General features: G+C 51.3%; 1 protein-coding gene across 4 annotated transcripts in view; it reads left to right on the top strand.

Moving 5' to 3' along the window:
• The first annotated feature begins 649 nt into the window (after positions 1-649).
• Positions 650-16,727, top strand: part of DRGX (dorsal root ganglia homeobox) — a 36,123-nt gene continuing 20,045 nt past the window's right edge. Inside the window, exons 1-6 of one of the 4 annotated variants that reach the window (XM_045438012.1) lie at positions 650-1,245; positions 4,224-4,339; positions 8,405-8,502; positions 9,415-9,516; positions 12,483-12,661; positions 12,745-12,857. In XM_045438012.1, coding sequence (XP_045293968.1) covers positions 4,306-4,339; positions 8,405-8,502; positions 9,415-9,516; positions 12,483-12,661; positions 12,745-12,857 — 526 coding nt within the window. In that variant the 5' untranslated portion in view covers positions 650-1,245; positions 4,224-4,305. Of the gene's footprint in view, positions 1,246-2,497; positions 3,348-3,384; positions 3,788-4,223; positions 4,340-8,404; positions 8,503-9,414; positions 9,517-12,482; positions 12,662-12,741; positions 12,858-16,727 lie in introns of those variants that run through there. The other 3 variants (XM_045438009.1, XM_045438011.1, XM_045438010.1) reach the window with 3 other exon arrangements.

Raw genomic sequence — 16,727 nt, 5'->3', positions numbered from 1 at the left:
TCAGTGTTTTTGAGATGACAGTTTTCCCTTCACAGAACAAGCTTAAAATTAGAAAAATCAAACACCCATTAGAGAGAGCAGATTTACTCTGCTATTAATTGATGTAGAGATGTAAAGCTCCCATCACCCAGGCGGGAGCCTCGCCCATCCCCTACAGACATTTTCAGGGGCCAGTGGGTCAGCAGCAGCTTACTCAGCCTAAACAGGAGCTGTCTGTCTTTAGGAGTGGAGGCTTGAATTTTCGGTGGTAGAGATGCCCTCACTGCCAGGGGCGGGAGCCACATCTGCACACAAATCTTAAGGTGTGTGGGATACTTTCTTCCCACTTTATTTTTTAAAAAGCGAACAACCTTGAAAGTTGAACAACCCACCCTATTCTGGCTTCTCTCCGCTCTGCTGGACAGGAGGTAAAGAAGCACGGACGGCTTGGTAACCAGAAAAACGATTCTTAGAGGGAATGGAGACTGCGGCTGCTGTGAATTAAATACGGAGAAGAAGGAGCATTGAGGACCAACCACAGAATTGTCTCCTTCCACAGGCTGGAAGCAACCCAGGTGGGGGTGGGGAGGGCCTGCCGTGTAAGAATCTGTTGAAATATGACCCGTGGTTTTAACTTTAAATAAGCATTTCCGTCCTAATAGAAGCCCCCTCTAATGTCTCCTGCAGCTTTGATTTTGGAACACGTCACATTCCTCATTAAAGCAATCACTGTTAAAACATAAAGCAACACAGGATTTATTTCTTCATTAAACTGATGATCCGTATATGAAGCCAATTAACATTATGAGTCTGGTGAACATCAAGTGTAAAGAGGTTAGAGAAAATTAAAAGCAGTCACCTTGGTCTTTAGATAAAGAAAGTACACTTTTAGGCTGTAAATTATCAGAGTGTCCAAGCGGGACAGATCGGTGAATTTGGTTAATTGAAAAATACATTTTACCGCACAAGAATTAAGGAAAAATAACCTTTTCGTTTCGAACGCCCTTTTTGGTGGGGGAGGGGGACGGTAGCGAATGCATATTGGTCACCTCCGAAGGCCGAGTGTCAGAGACAATCGGAAGAAAAAGGGGACTCGCGTCATCAAAGTTTGTTGTAGGCTTTCGTTTCTACGTTGCTTGGCTGTGTGTTTATTCGCTGTTTTGTCAACAGAAAGGAGCCGTCCTCGCGGCTCCGGGAGAGGAACGTTGGGAGAGGCGAGGCGAGGAGAGGCGGAGGGTCCTGAGCTGGCTACGAGCCCCGCGCGAGGTGGGTGTTTTCCGGGAGTCCGGCTACTTGTCCACCCCGGGGAGACGGCCAGGCTCGAGTCGGGGACGCCGCGAAGGCCATGGTCAGGCAGCGACGCGCCGCGGGCGGCTTCCAGGCTGGGGCCGAGAGACAGGAGCAGCGCGCGGGGTGCGGAGTCGAGAGTTCGGTCCCTTCTCTGAGCGCTGAGCGCGCGTCGCAAGTAACTTCCGCAGGTTTGAACCGGGAGAGGATTGATCCCTCAAAGCCTGGGATCCTGCAGGGCGGGTCCCACTGCCGCGCAGCACAGAGCCCCAGAGGGGCCCGCGGGACTGGCCTCTTTTCCCTCCCGCAGCCCCAGAAGGTCTGGGGCCGCTGTCCAGGGTTCTGACTGGCTAGGAGGCCTGGGGAGTGCGCTGTCCGCAGACCCAGCCAGGATGAGCCTGTCTACTTCCCCGGGACCTCTCCGGGCCTTGATAGGAATCTGCTTCGGCGGATGTGAGGGATGGAAAGCTGAGACTGGGGCTTGGACTTTGTTGGCTTTGGGGGCCCATGCGGCGCCGGGCGCCTGGTGCCGCGGGTTCCCGCACAGATACTCAGGTGCGCCTGGAGCATCTCGACCAAGCCCTCCCGGATACCTTCCTCAATTCGCTTCATGGGCACCAGGCTCTTGGAGCTCACAGCGCGCGCAGACGGGGAGCTGCCGCCTAGGGCAGATGGGAGCCCGAGGGGGCTTTTGGAAGACCCGGGCACGCAAGGGTAGCCTCAGGCTCTTTGAAAGGTCTCCAGAGAGCCCGGGTCCTCTGGGCGACACAGGAAGTGACAGAGATAGCGCGCCAAGCTTCTTGGCCTGGGTTGACGGAGGGTCCGCTCTTGGGGCTCCAGCCCTCTCTGGATGAAGTGGCAACGGCGCTCTCTGCTGCCCGGCCAGCCCCTCTGGCTACCGCACCCGCCTCCCGGTCCTCTGGGCGTGTTCCCCGAAGCTGGCCGCCTGACTCGGAGTCAGTGGCCCTGGCGGAGCTGTCGCCGGGGCTCTCTCCGTTCTGAACTGAGCCAGAGTTTCCAGCGGTTTCTTCCTAGTGGTGCGGCCGACTCCTCAAGCCAGGGCGGGCCGAGCCCAGGAGGGGCCGCTGAAGTGCCCTGGGCCCTAAACTGCCTCCGCTGGAGCGTTGCCGCGTCTTCCTCCCAGTGGTTTTCCGAAGGGCTGTCCACCGGAGTCCCAGGGCCCCAGCACTCGCTGCCTTTCAGCTTGGTGCGCCTTGCCCACGGCGGGTGTCCACGTGTGGGGTCGCCAGGCCTTTTGTTTCCAACGCACTGTGTCTTTAAGATCAAGGCTGGAACCCAGGCGGTGCAGGGACCCGACCCACCGCCTCGCCAGGGCTCCCGAACGCAGCATTAGAATGTTTATAAAATATTCAATTTATGCAGTCTGTCCAAGAAGCCATCGTCCCAAAATAAAATCAGCAGTCTAGACGGAACACAGACACCAAACTTATCAACAGTTGTCTGACTTGCCTCTTCTGATGCATCTTGAGTGGGTCATAATACCAACTTTATTTTCAGTGGTGCATAAATTAATTACACGCATTTAATAACCAAAATATCATTATATTCCCCCTTTAATATCATAAAGGCTTTCCGCCAGGGAAGCACTTAATAGTGCAGGGGGCCGTAACGGGCTATTATCCTGGTGTAATGCTATTACAGAACCAATTATGCGCCATTAGACTTGCTTTTTTTGCAGTTTATGTGATTTGATCCAATCCCGCGCCCCTGACTTGAAAATTTCAGCCCGGTACTTTAGAGTTTAATTTTCACCCAGGCAGAGGGAAGGGCGGTCTCTCTCCGCTGAGTGTCTGCCTCGAATGCATTTTAAAAGTAATTGCGAAGGGGTCCCACCGCATATCATTTGCATGGAGAAGCGAACATAAATTCAGGGACCCCTTGCTGAGAACAAAATCAAACTTTCCTTTTGTACGGGCGCTTGGAAAGGGAAGCCGTGTGCAGAGTCCCCCCAAAAACCCATCCGGCGGCTACAATTAGCAGCGCTTTGTCAATTCGCAGCCCGGGAGTCGCCAGGCCTGACAAGGGCGAGCCCATATCCAAGCTTTTCACGGAGAAAGAAGGTTTGAGTCAGAGGGGACTCGGGGTGGGTGTGGGTGGAGTGTTCAGAAAATAATGCCTTTTTGGGGGTGGTGGTAGTGCTGGTTGTTTCTATCCTCTTTTAAAAGAAGGAAAACATTTCTGATGTTTGCTGAGAAATGATGGATTTTTTTTTTAACACCACGTGGGCCATTTGTAAGGCCCAATAGACCTATCCAAGTTACTCGCTGTAGACAGCGCTGGAAATAATCAGATTAAGGCCAATTATGCGTGAGATTATAAAGGCGAGTGCTGAGCCGCGGCGCGCGCTGTAGACAGACAGCAAGACATCTGGCCACTTCCCGAGTCACTTTTCTGGTCCTGCGGGCGCCAGCAGCGCCGAGCCCCGCCCGCTTCCAGCCGAGCCCAGCGTGCGGACCGGAGGCAGTCACGCTCCGGCCTTCCTCGCCCGCAGCCCGCCGAGGTACGCGCGGCTCCCGACCCACTCACCCGGCCCCGCGCGTCCGGCCTTGGGGTTCGGCTGCTTTCCTGGCCAGGGCTGCAGCTCGCTCCGATGCCCTGGCGCGTTCGCTGGACCCGGCTGCGGTGGCCTGGGTGCAAAGCTTGAGCGAGGGGGGGGGGACCCCTGAGAGCCGGGAGCCAGATTTCCCAGGTTTGGTGTTGGGGACGAGGTGGGGGCATGGCTGTCCGGGAGGTGGACCCAAACGGAGGGGCTGTCCCAAGGGGACCGGGCTTGAGGTGGGGCTGCCACGTCCCCTCCAGTCCCCACAGTGGACTTAGGGCGTTGGGGGGGGTGGGGGGAAGGGTGGTTTCCAGGAGGAGGACGCCCAGTGCGCACTAGGGCCAGTCCGGGGCGCGGGCAGAGTGAGACTTAGATTCTATCGATGCTTGCCTTGCAGCCAGGCCGGAGCTACGCGCCCCTTGTCTGTCCAGCGGTTACTCTCCCCGGGCCCCGCCGTCCAGCTGATCCGGTCGTCGGCGATGTTTTATTTCCACTGTCCGCCACAGCTAGAGGGTGAGTAAGCGCCGCGCCCGTGGCCGCTCCAAACGGCCGGTGCTGGCCAGAAAGGGCCAGAGCGCCCGTGTGGCAGGTGGGTGGTTGGGTTCCCGCTCCGCTAGGGTCGCAGCCGCTGGGCGTTGGATACGGGTGCCCCTGGCCTCCTCCCTACATCCCACTCCAGCCTTCCGCCCTGTCACCACCTGCCTCCCACCTCCCTCCCCGCCTGGGCCAGTCGGCCCCGGGCTATTGGCACAGCAGGGACCCGCCGGTCCTCCCAGCACAGATGCTGGTGTCACGCCTCTAATCGGGTCTCCCCCGCCCTGGGGGCCGCATCAATCTTTCATGGTGTTTTGCAAACATCCAGAAAAGCCAAGGTAGACTAGGGAGTTGGCCCGCATCGTCTGACATGGACCCTGAGCCCAACCCATGGTAGTTTGCTCCCACTTGGAGCACAGGGCAGTGCTGCTCCGGGAAGCTGTAACGCCTGTCCTGGTCCACCGTGGCTCTCTGGATCTAGGTGGCCCTGTGCACCCCCGCACCCCTCGAGTGCCCTGGCTTGGCTCCTCCCTGTGACTCACTGGATTTCCTGATCCCAGATGCCAACCACTCCCACTCCCAGGGGGAGCCCCGTGGCCAGGGTTTGAGACTTTGAGGGTCTCCAGGCCTTAGAAGAAATTTTGCCTCAGGATCCCTTGTGTGGTCTCTGCACTGGATTGTTAGGTGGAAGTAGGTTTGTGAGAAGGGGACAGCTTGGCTCTCTGGTGCCCCCACACAGGGCCTGGGGGACCCCCAAGAGCTGGCGTCAGACAAATGCAAAGCCACACATTCTGGCCTTTTAACAGCATCTTCCTCAGAACAAGAGTCTCAGCCATGCACTATTAGAACTTTTCTAACTGGGAACAATACCAGGCTAGGCTTTGACAACCTACTCCTATGATTTATTTGTGGGGTGGGAGAATGTTGGAGGCCAGGACGTTGAGGGAGGCATGGGGGAAGGCAGAGGTGGTGAGGCACTGAGGGACCCGGAGACATCCGAGGACACTAGTCCGCCTTTTCTCCAGTTACCTAGAGCAGTAGCTGAGCCTCAGTTGGCCAACATGCACAGGGATTTCAGAAAGTTTGTTTTGTCTTAACCGTGGAAGCTTTTAAGAATTCAGCAGAATTTTCTAAAGGAGGCTAAGGATCAGTGTTTAAGCCCTGCTAGCTCGGGTCAGCATTCCTAAGAAGGGGAGACCAGACACTTGCCTACGTTTCATGTCCTTTAATCTCCAAGGACCCACGCTGATCTGCTTTATGAAGAGGTTAAAAGGTGCACTCCCTGACATTGTACCCCAGGTCCGGAGGGGGGATTTGAACTGACTGACATATCGCAGCCTACTCTTCTGGTTAAAGAGGGGAAGGCAAAGATTTGGGTATTTAGCAGGTGGTGGGCTGCTTGGATAATTAAGGGGAAGCCCTGTCCGCAGGGTGGGTTGCAGAAGTCACTTAAGGAGGGTCGTGGCTCGGCCTTATCATGGCTTCCGTGCACTGAGCTGTATGTTGCTCACCCTTCCTTCCCACCTCACCTGAGGCACATCCCACCTCAGTGCTGATTCTACGACCAGGAGAAAAGGAGGCGTGTCTTTAAGAACCTTTTTTATCCCTTTGAAGATGTCTTTCTGAGCCAGTTTTGCAGAAAGTGGTGTTGTATGTTAGTCTAATGTTGCTGGGGAGGAGGTGATCTGCGGCAGATAGAAAGGCCGAGAACCGACCTTTGGAATATGACATCTTGCTCAGGCTCTCAGCTTTTTAATTTTCATTTCTTATTAATCTAGAGAGGCATAAAGGAGAAAGCAAGGCATGACTCATAATCTCACTTCTGGGATTCTACTGATATTGAATTAAAAAGTACTGCATATACTTGCTAAGGAAATTCAAATAGAAGAGAAAACTGCATTCAGAAGTGAAATCCTCCTTCCACCTCTTTTCTAAAGATACTCTCTATTGTTGGTTTCTTATGATTCCTTCATGAAAAACACCCCCCCCCCCGCCATATGTTATGCTTTATTTGTGTTGAGATCATATTGCCGTATCATTTGGGACTTTGCTTTTTTCTTTTTTTACTTTGTAACCTATATTTTGGGGATTATTCTGTCAATATATACAGATCTACTGATTTCTTTTAAACAGCTGTGTAATATTCCATTATATGTTGTACTGATGGGAACTTTGGCTGTTTCCAGTAGTTTTTTTTTTCCCCCTTATTGCCATGTCGCTAGGAATGTTCTTCTTTTTCTATTTTGGAACACTTATTCACAGATTAAATATGTGTATGTGCCCTTAAATTTTTGATGAATATTGTCAAATTACCCCTCTAATAAGGCTGCACCAATTAATGCTCCTACAAATAGTTAATGAACACACACATTTTATTATACCGTTAACTGTACTGGGTAACATTATGCATCTTATGTTTGCCAGAATGGTGAAAATAGCAGTTCATTGTTCTGTTTTGTTTAATTATCGGCAAGGTTTAACATTTTCGTAGTGTTATCAACACGTCTACTTATTTTTAAGTAAAAAGTTTCTTCAAAGGTTTTCCTCTTTTCCGTTTGTTTTTATTCATTTGATGGACCACCAGTCTGTTTTAGTATCCAATTTGACATATGATGTTTCACCTACAGATATTATGTGTACGCATTGTGAAACAATTTAGGACCGGCAGGTGTAAGTTAGAAGGCTGAGGCAGATAACGATTGGAGCATCTCAGAGTCTGCATTCTGTCCTCGCCAATCAAGTGCTTTGTTTCAAAAGGAGACAGTTTGGTTTCCCGCAAAATACTGGAAATAAGACCGTTTTGAGGCTGTCCTTTTGAAGTTTCCAATGAGGGGAGAGGAGAGAAATATTTGTAACTGGGGTTTTTAGGAAGAGTGCAGTTTGGACAAGAAGATGGAACAGAAGGCTTCAGGGAAGCATGGGGTATTATGGCAAAGGATGTGTGTGGCACTGTAGAGCAGGATAATAAGTAGGAGGGACCCCTGTTAGTAGATAGAATTTTAAAGAGCCCGGAGAACCTTGCTTCTTTGGGACTCAGGTCTTTCTGAGTGAGGTTGCCTGTGTGGCTTGCCGGCTGCTAATGCCAAACACGCAGGGATTCTGAGACCAAAGCCCATGGCAGGTACAGCATGCACTGGCTAATGGGAACTTGCTCATTTGTTTTTCTAAGAGGCCATTGTAGACTGTTGAGCACATGGTGCATATTTGGAAAATGATGTGAATGCATGTTTGGGGCCAAACTCTGTTCTGGCTTGGGAGGTTGCTGGGGAGGACGGTGGACAGGACGCCTTTCTTTTCAGGGAAGTGGAGAGCAGTGGGTCCTTTATGAGCCTGGGGAGAGGGGAGAGAGTGGCCGTGTCTAAGCCTGCTTGGAATTCAGGACAGTAGCTATTGGTGCAGACCTCTTGTTAATTGACATCAATATAACAGATCCACTATGGTGCTGATGAGCTGTGACCAACGGTAATTAATATTCATTTATAAACTTCTTACCTCCTCGTGTCCTGAAGTTCTAGGAGAAACGTGCAGTGAAAGCTCTTGGTGTTTTCTTTCCTCCCCCGCCCCCAGCTGTTAAGCTTTGTTGTTTATAGAAACAAGGGAAAGTTAACTAACAGGTAAGCAATAGGGAGCCGTTGAGGCTTCTATGAAAGAGTCAGAGGTAGGTAGGGATGAGATAAAAACACAGTGGACAGAGGTGCAGCTGGAAACCAGAGGGCAGGTGAAGGCTCTGCCTCAAGCCAGTGATTTTTCCTGGCACAGAGTCCGGAATTTGACAAGAAGGCGATTTGGCCATCCCGGGGGGAGTAAGGTTGCCATCCGCCCTATGAAATAGGCATAGTTGGGCCTGAAGTCAAAGGTTATTGGGAGAGGGAGAGAGCAGGAGAGAGTAGAAAAGAAGGGGCCTTCATGAGAGCAGCAGAGAAAGACGCTCTGGGACAGACGGGACTATGCCTGGAGGTGCCTCCGAATAGAGCAGGTGTGTCCGGGGTTGGTGTGAGAACAGGGAGGTCCTCTGCTCAGGCTGATTCAGTTTGCTCCCAGTAGGCACTGCACCCTTTGGCAACCACTCTCCAGGAGATTTCGATGATGGGTTTCTGCGCAGAAAACAGCGCCGGAACCGGACGACATTTACTCTTCAGCAGGTAATGATGGCGTTCCCTTTCTGAGAGTCGGCTACTTCCTGCCTCCAAAAAACCCAGAGTTTGAGCAGCTCTTCTTTGTGTTTTAAAATAAAGCCAACTATGGTAACTGGATCGTTCTTGAACACTCTATGTGTCAAGAAATCTGTCTGGGGAGAGGGCAGGTGATTTGGACTTCACGGCGCCAGGCAGTAAGTGAATCGGTAATAATGATCGCTCACATGTGCCTGAGGTTGGTAGTTTGGGGAACGTTTCCACATCAGCAATATCATTTGAACCTTGAAATCACCCTTTGAGAAATGCAAGTAGGACATTCTTATTCCAAGTAGAGAGATGGGAAGACGGGGGCCCCCAAAGTTGTCTGATTTGTAGAAGGTATTGCTGTCCATAAACGGAAGGGCTAGAACCGGGACCCTCATAGTGTGTTTCCTGGACCTGGGCTCTTTCCCTTAGGTCTGTGCCACCCCTGGGGCAAACTGGGAGCCGTCAGGAAAGTAACCCAAATACCTCTAGCTTGTTTCTGTGGGACTGGCACAGTGAGGACCTCTGTTAGTTGTTTCTATTCTCCTCTGTCTTATGGGGAAAGCTGTGTGGGTTGCTCTGATTCGTAAGGCCACTCTTAGACTTTGATTCCTATGAAGATATGTAAATGGAAAAGCAAATGAATATTTGTGCTTCTCCTCTTATTCTTATTTCTTGGGGGAGCACCGATGTTGTAAGTCTTAGCTCCTCAGTCATCCGTGGTTAAAATTTTAATTCTGTGGCGTCTTCTCGAAGAGCTCTCTTCTCCCTCCTCCTCCCCTATTTCATCCTCGAAACCACTTCCTCACTGCTCCTAGCAAATTTGAACTATGCATCTGCTTCCTCTCACCTAGCCGCAGCCTCTCACCAGTAAATATTTTTGCCTGTTACCAGCTGGAAGCTCTTGAGGCAGTTTTTGCCCAAACACACTACCCTGATGTCTTCACCAGAGAAGAGCTGGCCATGAAAATAAACCTCACAGAAGCCAGAGTGCAGGTAAACCTTCTTTTTAATTATTTAACTCTCTAATATTAAAACTGGCAAACTTTTTTTTTTTTTTTTGACATCATGACTGCAGAGTGCACATTTGGCCAAAGAAAGCAAATGAAGACTATCTGTCATTTTCATGATGCACTTTAATAACATCAACATAATGTGGAATATTAGATTAGGTTGATTAATCGGTCATTCATAATTAACTAGTGATAATGTTCTACACTAATTTGTCCGCGTCTCTAAGGTACTAAATTACATCAATGCACATCCATTTCCTTGCTTTGGAAAAAAAAAAAAAAAAAAAAAAAAAGAGCTGAGATGCTATTCTCAAAGCAGCTCTGACCGCTCTGGGGTAAGGCCGGTCAATTGCAGAGAACTGTGTTTTCAGATGGGAACAGGGTAGGATCTGCTTTCCAGAAATTGCATCATGTCCAACTTTTCCCCTGGACGTGGACTCTTTCAGCGAAGTGGATCCGAAGAACGTGTGCAATTTAAAAATCTTTAAACGGCAGCAGCGAAAGGGCTGCCTCAGAGCTGAGCACGGGCTCACGGTGGCCGTCTCTAAGCAGGATTTCTTTCTGGAAGCCACACGGTGATTATGTTTAAGTGCACAAACCCGTCGAGCCCAGCAGATGTGCCCGAGCGCGGGAGGAACAGATTCGCAGCGCCGCCTCTCCGGGAGAGCTATTCTTTGAGCACAATTATATATTCATTTTATTTATGGGGTTTCCTCCATGCTGTTTCTGTTCTTTTTTATGTAGGGGCTTGGGGTTAAGACTATGCAAAGATCTAATTGTAGGAAATATAATAGTTTGCTTTTGGTTCCCCTGGGTCATGTTAGTATCTCTTAAAAACCAATGGCTGAAGAGAGATAATGGAATTCTGAGCAGTAAATTGGGGGTTGTAAACAAATTATTTCCCCTATAATCAGATTATGTGATCCTGATTATTAAATCTGAACATGAATCATTGGTCATATGCGGGCAAATTAAACTGATTATTATTTGGAAATGAAAATCTCCTTTGGCCAGGATGTTGTCTATCCCTTCTTTATTTAATGCCAGCTTGCCAATAGCTGCCTAAAGACTGAACTGCAAATTGAGATAAATGACACAATTATTGAGCATTCAGAAGTGGAAGATCATAACTTCTCCCTGAAAGGTGCAAGGGTGAGATAGGGGTGGTAACAATTAAAGCGGGGATTTGTTGTGCCGGCTGTTGTTGGCTATTATGCAAACAGACAATGGCTGTGAAGTATTTGTTTCGTGAGCCTCCGTGTGGGGACGTGGGCCTCGGTGGCGGGAAGGGAGATGTGTTTACATTTATACCCCTTGCTCATTCAAATATGATTAATGTTCTATAAAGCAGGGTCTTAATCGAAGCTGATGTTGTCAAACAATAACTAAATAGGGAAATAAACGACTCCATCATGCTCTTTCCTCAGAAGCAGGCGAACTGTCAGTGCAAAGTCATTAAAATATGATAATGAAAAATAGCTCAATTAAATGTTGTTATAGCTGTGACCTTCATTCAATTAAGACACAAGAAAGTGTCTGCATTTTGCTTTGCATTTAACTGCCCTAAATTTAGAATATAGATAAAATCATTATTCAATGGTTGCTGATATGTGCAATTAAAAGCCAACTCGATTAAAAACGAAAGAAACCCAGTTAGAGGAGAATGAAAATTCAGAAGTGGGGTGGGCTGGCAGAGGGCTTAGCCCCGGGACCCAGGCTCTCTTCTGGGCCAGCGTGAGGCGAGGCGGAGGAGGAGAGGATGTCCCCCCCGGGGGAGGAGGAGGGAGGTCTAGCCAAAGCTTTTTTTAAAGCCAGGCATGGTTCCCCAGGAGAGGAGGGAAGAGGTTTTGCTGGGTAAAGAGCAGCAGAATTTCACTGACCTCTGGGAACACCTTGGGCCCCGTCTGCCTGGCTACCATGAGTCTGGCCTTCTGCAGATGCTGTCCTGATTGACAAAGCTTGAAGATTTCCACACCAGTCTCTAAGAAGGCACTTAAAGCAGGTGAATCATAAGCCTGCTGCTAACCTGAGGTTGGCAGGGATAATGCTACCTGATGTTTACCGAGTGACTGATTGATGGCTGTGTGTCGGGCACAGTGCTCAGTGTTTTTCGTGCCTCTCTGTGCTAACAGTGCTTGGGGGTGGCCACTGTTATTACCCCCAAGGAGTTTGGGTCATGGTCCCTAGACAAACCACTGGTCTTCAAGCTGTGTGTCTGCCACTTACCACCTAAATGACCTTGGGCCAGTCGATTAACCTGTCTGTGCTTAATTTTCTCATCTCAACAGCAGGGATAGATCTACCTGCCTTATAGGGTCGGGGTGGATTCTAAACCAGATTCACACTAAACTAAGGCTGACTCCAGAGTCAGTGTTTCTCATGGGTGTGCTGGGCTGCTGGTCATGAGCTTGTCGTGATGTGTCAGAGATGATTTCAGGGTTAAATCCCAGGTTTGAGGACAGACACACTCAGGTGCTTAGGAAAAGCCGCCGGAAGAGTGAATGAGTTTTTTTGATGAGGAAACCCCAGGGCAGTGTTTTACAAACTGCTTGGATGATGATTCCCTCACCTCCCTCCTCCCCAACCATAGGAAGTACATTTCACATCAAATAAATGCCCTTGAATACACTGAGCATTTCCACAAGACAACACTTGCACCCTTTCGTGGGCCATGCACTTGGCTTCTTTCTGTGGTTTAACCGTCATTAAAAAAATGCCTGTCGTGCCTCCTACACTGATCTTCTGACCCCTCTCTGGGTCTGAAACTGCAGTTCAGAGGGCACTGCTTTGGGAGATCTTTTGGAGAGATGAGGCTGTGTCCCCCACACCTGCTGCAAGGTGAGCAGTGAGCACTGGGTACGGGAACCAGGCATGTGAGTTTCGGTCTGGTTCTCTCCTCCTGTCTTACTTTCTGCCTCCATTGCGTATGCATTTCCACTGGGGACTCAGGTTTGGTTCCAGAACCGAAGGGCCAAATGGAGGAAAACAGAGAGAGGAGCTTCCGACCAAGAGCCAGGAGCCAAGGAGCCCATGGCAGAGGTGACACCCCCGCCTGTGCGAAACATCAACTCCCCGCCCCCCGGGGACCAGGCCCGGAGCAAGAAAGAGGTCCTGGAAGCCCAACAGAGGTGAGGCTGGTGGGGCCCTGGGGCCTGGAGGCTTGGCGGGGACACAGGGTCAGGAACTCAGTGTGCGTTTCTTTCTCTAGCAGCCTGGGGAGAACTGTGGGTCCCACAGGACCCTTCTTCCCCTCTTGCTTGCCGGGGACCCTCCTGAATACGGCCACGTATGCCCAGGCTCTGTCACACGTTGCCTCTCTGAAAGGTAAGCTTCGTCTCCGTTGGCTGGCAGGGCAGGGCTGGGGCTTTGCTGGCTTGCCACTGTCTCCAAGCGGGTGTGGAGATTGTGCGGTCATCCCGTTTTCTCAGTTCCACCCATCGTTGTACCTAGGGCTGGTGCAGCTCCTTTTCTCCTGTCAGTCACAGCCAGCACCCTGCAGAGCATCTGTTTCCTAATGTGCTGTCTTGTTTGATTTCTGCATGGCCTGAGATTGCGGGTGAATGTCTTAGGTAACCCTGCACCTGATGGGGAATGTCTGAGCGGTGGTTGTTTCCGAAGAGACCCCCCCATGTTCACAGGCTGCTCCTTCTCATTGAGCAGTTTTGGGGGTTAACCTGCAGCTCATGGGTGAGGCCTGGGTGGGCGGTTGTCCCCAGCTTATGAGGACCCTCTCCCTATGGGCGGCTCGCCCACCTGCCTCCCTGGGGACTCCTCATGGCAGAGGTCTAAACTGTTAGGATTTATGATTTTCCAGGAATTGCTCTCTTCTTAATAGCTGTTGTTGTCTGAAGGATGCAAGCCATCAGCGATGTTTTGTCAGGCCCAGAGAGGAACTTTTGGCGACTTCTGGGGCAGCCCCACCGGATGAATGTGCCCATCCACTGTGTGTAAATTCCTGGCCTCAAACCTACTGCTTCTGTGATGAGGCCAGGCAGGTGTGCTGGCCAGGAGTGGGGCTGGGTTCTACCGTGGGTCTGAGGCAGCGCGGGTTACTGCTACTCTTGGGGTTTGTCTGTCATAGGGGTTCTGGGACCTGCAAGTGTAGGTGTAGGCTGTAAGCTTATTCCTGGTGATGGGCAGTGGGAGAGGACCTTCCTAGGGTGTCCCCTGTTTGTTCTGCATTAGGATCTGGGGTCTCCTGCCCTTGCGGGGGGGGGGGGGCGGTCACACACACGTGGCAATCTGCATTGCAAATGTGGTTTCTGGAAGCTGAATGAGGGCATGAAGGAGCTTCCCTGGAGAGTCTCTAGAAGAGAAAGAAGGGCATTTTAGGCTTAGAGAACAGCACATGCAGAATGCCAGGAGAGGGGAGGAGAACGAGGCTTGTCTGGAGAATGGTTGGTAGGTTGGGTGCCCATAGGAGAGACTCCACAGATAAGGTGGAGGTGTCCTACAGTAACCAAATCTTGAAGGCTGGAGGCCATGCTCTTGGGTTTGGGTTTTCTACTGTAGGAGGTGGGGCCCCAAGGCCCGGAGCCACTTCTGAGTGGTCCCGGTAGTGGGCAAATCCTCTCCCTTAGACAGCTGGCGTGAGTGGATGAGGCTCACCTCTGTCCGTCCAGCTCTGGGTCCTGTGCCCTTTCTAATGCTTCCTTCAGCTCCAGGGCCCAGATGCTCCAGGGGCCGTGTAGAGCCCCTCGCAGAGTGACCTTGGAACATATTCACGGGACACAGTAGGATGATAGGGCACTATGGAGGTGGAGTCCCAATTGGAAGGGGCTTCTGGAAGATGATCAGTGGGACTTCGGTATCATGTCAGGGACTGGTCTGGGCAGAGGGGCAATCCTGTGTCTGTCTCCCAAATCCTCTCTGCTTCAGTGGGGGCCAGCTCAGCTCCTGAGAGTAACCATCTCTTTTCTAAATGTTCTTTGCTTGCCCGACTCCAGCCTCGTGAGTTGGAGGTGATTCCCATGTCTCTGCTATGGCAGTCCGTGGCTGGGCTCTCTGGCTAGCCAAGCTGGGACCCACGGAGAGGCCTGCAGTGGCTCGAGGAGGGGAGAGAGGGCCAGGTTGCTGGGCAGGGAGGGCATGACATTGTCTGCAGCCGGGGGCCCAGGGTGGTGGTGAGAGGGAGACAGAGGCTTGTATCTTCTGAGTGAAGACCCAGGACAGAGGCAGGGGCTGGTGAGAGAGGCTGGTAAAGGTAAATCTGTCACCCCCTCCTCTTCTTCCCTCACTGATATGTACTCCCCTCTGGCCCTTCCCTAAACTTTTCTGGCTGGGCTCTGACCCCTGGGGCCTGTCCTGTGCCTGCCTCATTAGAAACAGACTTTCCTTTGATGCTGCCCTTGCTAAGAGGACACACGGGGTGGAACTTGGGGAGTGTAAGAGCTTGCAGAGGTGACATCAGTCACAGTGTGCTCGCCAAACCGGGTGTATCTTTGTATGTTGTACTGGCTCTCGCTTGGGCAGCCTGTGTGTGCCCGTGAGAAGTCCTTCCTGACTGCAGTCATATGTTGGGGCAGGTGACGTGCTCAGATGTTTCCAGAGCCAGGCAGGCGGTGAGTGAAGTGAATGTGTGTAGGCATTGTCTTCACTTCCCCACATACGAATGAGCTCTCGCTCACTTTTCTTGAGTGATATAACCCTCTTGGTCTATATGTCATTTACACGCTTTTGAGAAAGGCACGGGAAAAGACACACTTCTCTACTGTCAGAAACAGTTATTTGAGGAGCACATTAAGGGGCACTCTCAGATTTGGGCTGGGCACAGGTGGGGCTGGGGGTGGACTGCAGGAGCACTTTTCCCGCTCGAGGGTCAGCTGTTACTCAGGCCAGCTGATGGTGGCCGAGTGGGTGTGAGGACACAGCACTGCCAGAACTACTGAACTTTCTGGAGAAGTTAGAAGTATGGATTTTTAGTTAATATATTCCCATCTTTTTTTATTAAAATTTTTTTTTTGTATATTTGTTGTTGTTTTTTTCAACGTTTATTTATTTTTGGGACAGAGAGAGACAGAGCATGAACGGGGGAGGGGCAGAGAGAGAGGGAGACACAGAATCGGAAACAGGCTCCAGGCTCTGAGCCATCAGCCCAGAGCCCGACGCGGGGCTCGAACTCCCGGACTGCGAGATTGTGACCTGGCTGAAGTCAGACGCTTAACCGACTGCGCCATCCAGGCGCCCCTGTATATTTGTTTTTGAGAGAGAGGGAGAGAGAGCACACGTGCGAGCAAGTGGGGGCGGGGCAGAGGGAGACACAGAATTCAAAGCAGGCTCCAAGCTCTGGGCTGTCAGGACAGAGCCCTACGTGGCGCTTGAACTCACGAACTGTGAGATCACAACCTGAGCTGAAGTCAGACGCTTAACCACCACCAAGGGGGCCCTAGATAGTCCCATCTTTTAAATGTGATCTCCAAGTCTTTAGGCGAAAGTGGCACACAGTTGGTCTGAGCACTTGGTCTGGCTTGATATTTTGGTGTGAGATAACAGCTGGTGTCGGCTGGGGCATCTTTGCCTTCTAGAAGCCCCCGACCCCATGTGGTGGCACTTCTGGAAGCAAGGTTTTCTGAGCTGGAAGTCTCAGAGTCAGCTGGTCAGAACTCCCGGGCTCTAGTCCTGGTGGGCTTTGCTTTCCCTGGAGGTCCGGCTTGGGACGTCCGGCCTCTGCCTCAGGACCTGGGAAACAAGTGTGTGCCTACGAGTCAGTTTCTAGATACCCTGGGGTCCGACACCTGGTTGTTTTGTGGAACATTTGTTAAGTGGTCTGGGGACAGGGAAGATTTCAGTCTCCCGCACCTTCTTTTCCCAGGCTTCCCCAAGCTACAGAAATGAAGTGCATAGGCCCAAGAGAGGAATACCCCCGATTTTCTAGGGCCCGGCTTGGTGCCAGGACTTCTGGGCTATGACCTGGCCTCCCTTCCCTCAGTGCACCCCCAGAGGTGGCTGGTCAACCAATGCTGGCAGAACTAGTGGCCTGAGCCCTGCTTCCCAGGGGTGCTGGCCAACTGGGGGACTGCTCACCTAACTCGGAGAAGCTTCATGCCTACTGGTGTTAGAAGGCACTTCTGTGGGCTTCTAAGACCATCCCTCTTGTCACAAATGAGAAACTGAAGCTCAGGGAGGGAAAGTCACACGCTCACACATGGCTTATTCGGCTAGGTCTCCCCTTTGGGGTCTAGGTTGCCCTCCACA

This window comes from Leopardus geoffroyi, chromosome D2, assembly GCF_018350155.1.
Source record: "Leopardus geoffroyi isolate Oge1 chromosome D2, O.geoffroyi_Oge1_pat1.0, whole genome shotgun sequence".
In the NCBI taxonomy this organism is placed as follows: domain Eukaryota; kingdom Metazoa; phylum Chordata; class Mammalia; order Carnivora; family Felidae; genus Leopardus; species Leopardus geoffroyi.
Note: the sequence above shows the minus strand (reverse complement) of the source record. Positions and strands in the feature narration are given on the sequence as shown.